The 2,296-nt window shown below is 43.0% G+C and overlaps 1 protein-coding gene across 1 annotated transcript in view; it reads right to left on the bottom strand.

Moving 5' to 3' along the window:
- The window catches only part of LOC104952015 (fibronectin type III and SPRY domain-containing protein 1-like), a 1,585-nt gene extending 151 nt beyond the window's left edge, over nt 1-1,434 (bottom strand). Inside the window, exons 1-3 of the mRNA XM_010778775.1 lie at nt 1,430-1,434; nt 1,149-1,231; nt 209-460 (exon numbers count right to left, since the gene is read on the bottom strand). Coding sequence (XP_010777077.1) covers nt 209-460; nt 1,149-1,231; nt 1,430-1,434 — 340 coding nt within the window. The remainder of the gene's footprint in view (nt 1-208; nt 461-1,148; nt 1,232-1,429) is intronic.
- Between the last annotated feature and the right edge of the window lie 862 nt (nt 1,435-2,296).

Genomic DNA, 2,296 nt, shown 5'->3' with positions numbered 1-2,296 from the left:
TTTGAACCGGTATTCCTGCATTTTGTGACTGTGTAACACCCTCTCTTGTATATAAGCAAGTGAAGGACACTGTTCGGGGAACTAGTTCTACCATATGCTCTGTATGTGATTACTACTTCCATTCTTGCAAGGATAATAAATACATGTATCCTGATATTGAAGCTCAAGCCGGTGACGAGTGATGTTTTTCTAACAATATTTATCGCACCTTCATCGTAGTTGACGTAGACTCCGATGCGGTTGGGGATGGTGCAGTCCAGCGTGCGGGCCTTGTTGTTGTGCTTGGCGGTGAGGCTCTGCTGCAGCCAGTTGTTCAGGTGGATGCACCAGGACGCGCTGCTCTTCCCCAGCTGGTCGAAGCGTCCGAGGCTCCGCAGGGCCACGCCCACAGCGAAGGCTTTGCTCTCCTTGTCAAACCGCACCTCCCAGTAGTGCTGGCCGGCGTCGATGGAGGTGTCAGCTGTCATGAGGAATAAGCCCAGATAATTCTTAGACAAGCAGTATAAACACAGTCTGATGGGTTGACTGAGAGGTGTGGTTACATGTTGTGTTAATAGTTAATCTACTTTGGGAAGAGAACATTACACTAAAATGTTTGCAGTTTCACTCGAGAACCATCAAATGTAAATCATGAAATGTGTTTATAATTAACAACATTTCCAAAAAAAAATCACTTCGCTCTCATTTTACATGTCTTCAATGAATGTAAAATTGTTCAACTGTTTTTTAGGTTTTCCAGGAAATGTGGGAACCCTGACAAGGATATAGAGTTTGTAATTGTAAGTGGGCAGAGAGTGGTTTAAATGTGGATAAACTATATGAATGATAATAACTGTTTCTCCTACTCAGAAGCATTACATTCATTACAGAAGTCAAGCAGGCTGGTCAACTAGCTTGCCTTGGTCACTGGGTAATGTAACAGGCAAGCTATCTGACAAACTCAGCAGATCTAGATGCATTTTCTAGTCTTTGCCAATGTGCAGGTCTTCACTAATTAGTAAAAAAACAAATCTTATGTTGGTTGGTTTCACCAGCTGAGGTCAAGCAGTAATTAATTTATGCTGCGGCTTGGTCTCAAATATCTGTAGTGCTAAAACTCCAGTGTGATGTGTGTTTTAGCCACTTTTGTCAACAGTGTCCATTCTCACCCAGCACTGTGTAGGACTCTGCTGTGAATCTGTCTCTGCCGGGCCGGGCTGTCGGCGTCCTCTTAGGAGAATTCAAGGCCGACCTGAGAACAAAGACAACATACACTCAAGGATCCATATTTCTCTTAATAATACTTCATTACAGTTATTTTTTTAGGCTTGTTGATCCAGTAAAAACTAGGATTTAAAGGCTCGTGTTCTAGTGTTATTTTTTTGCCATTCTCTATTAGTCTTAGTTCAATGTCAAAAGTCCTTGTTAGTTTAATTGATGTTTTCTCTACCTCATCCAGTTTGAGTCATTTTCAGTTGGCTAATTGATCTTTGTCATAGAACAATATAATTATTTAACTTTTTGTTAAGTCTTCAGACAGGGCTCACTGTGCACTCGCTGTCGTCCTGATAAAGCACACAGGACCCTAAACTGGTGCATGGCAACAAAAAAAGTATACATATATAATTTTGTCTCTTTGAAACTAGAGGAAGCCACAAAATACACCAAACACAGCGAAGAAGACCCCCGAGCATTGTTGCCATGGTTGCCTGGTTGCCCTTCTGGTTATTCTCCGCGGTGGATTTAGCAACATGTAGTTCATGTAGTTCTCCATGTCCACTTGTTGCTGATGGTTGTGGTAGAGAAGCTGTAGATTTTGCACTAACATCTGTATCATGGTCAGTAGCGTNTTGCCATGGTTGCCCTTCTGCTTATTCTCCGCGGTGGATTTAGCAACATGCAATTCATGTAGTTCCTCTACCACAACCATCAGCAACAAGTGGACATGGAGAACTACATGAATTGCATGTTGCTAAATCCACCGCGGAGAATAAGCAGAAGGGCAACCATGGCAACAATGCTCTGGGGGTCTTCTTCGCTGTGTTTGGTGTATTTTGTGGCTTCCGCCACTTACAGGCCCGGCATATGTACTACAGCGCCTCCAGCGGGTCGAGCAGTCTCGTGTGGACGGACACGTTTCTTGAGCCGATTCCGTGTGGACAGAAGACTTTTTTGGTATCGACATCGGTTCGTTTTCATTTTCGTCTCCGTGTGGACGGGGCCTAAGATTAGATCAAATTCTTTACCTAAACCTCTAGTTTCAAAGAGACAAAATTATATATGTATACTTTTTTTGTTGCCATGCACCAGTTTAGGG

Source organism: Notothenia coriiceps, unplaced genomic scaffold (assembly GCF_000735185.1).
Source record: "Notothenia coriiceps isolate Sejong01 unplaced genomic scaffold, NC01 NC01_scaffold00000339, whole genome shotgun sequence".
NCBI lineage: Eukaryota > Metazoa > Chordata > Actinopteri > Perciformes > Nototheniidae > Notothenia > Notothenia coriiceps.
This window is presented reverse-complemented; position numbering and strand designations above follow the sequence as displayed.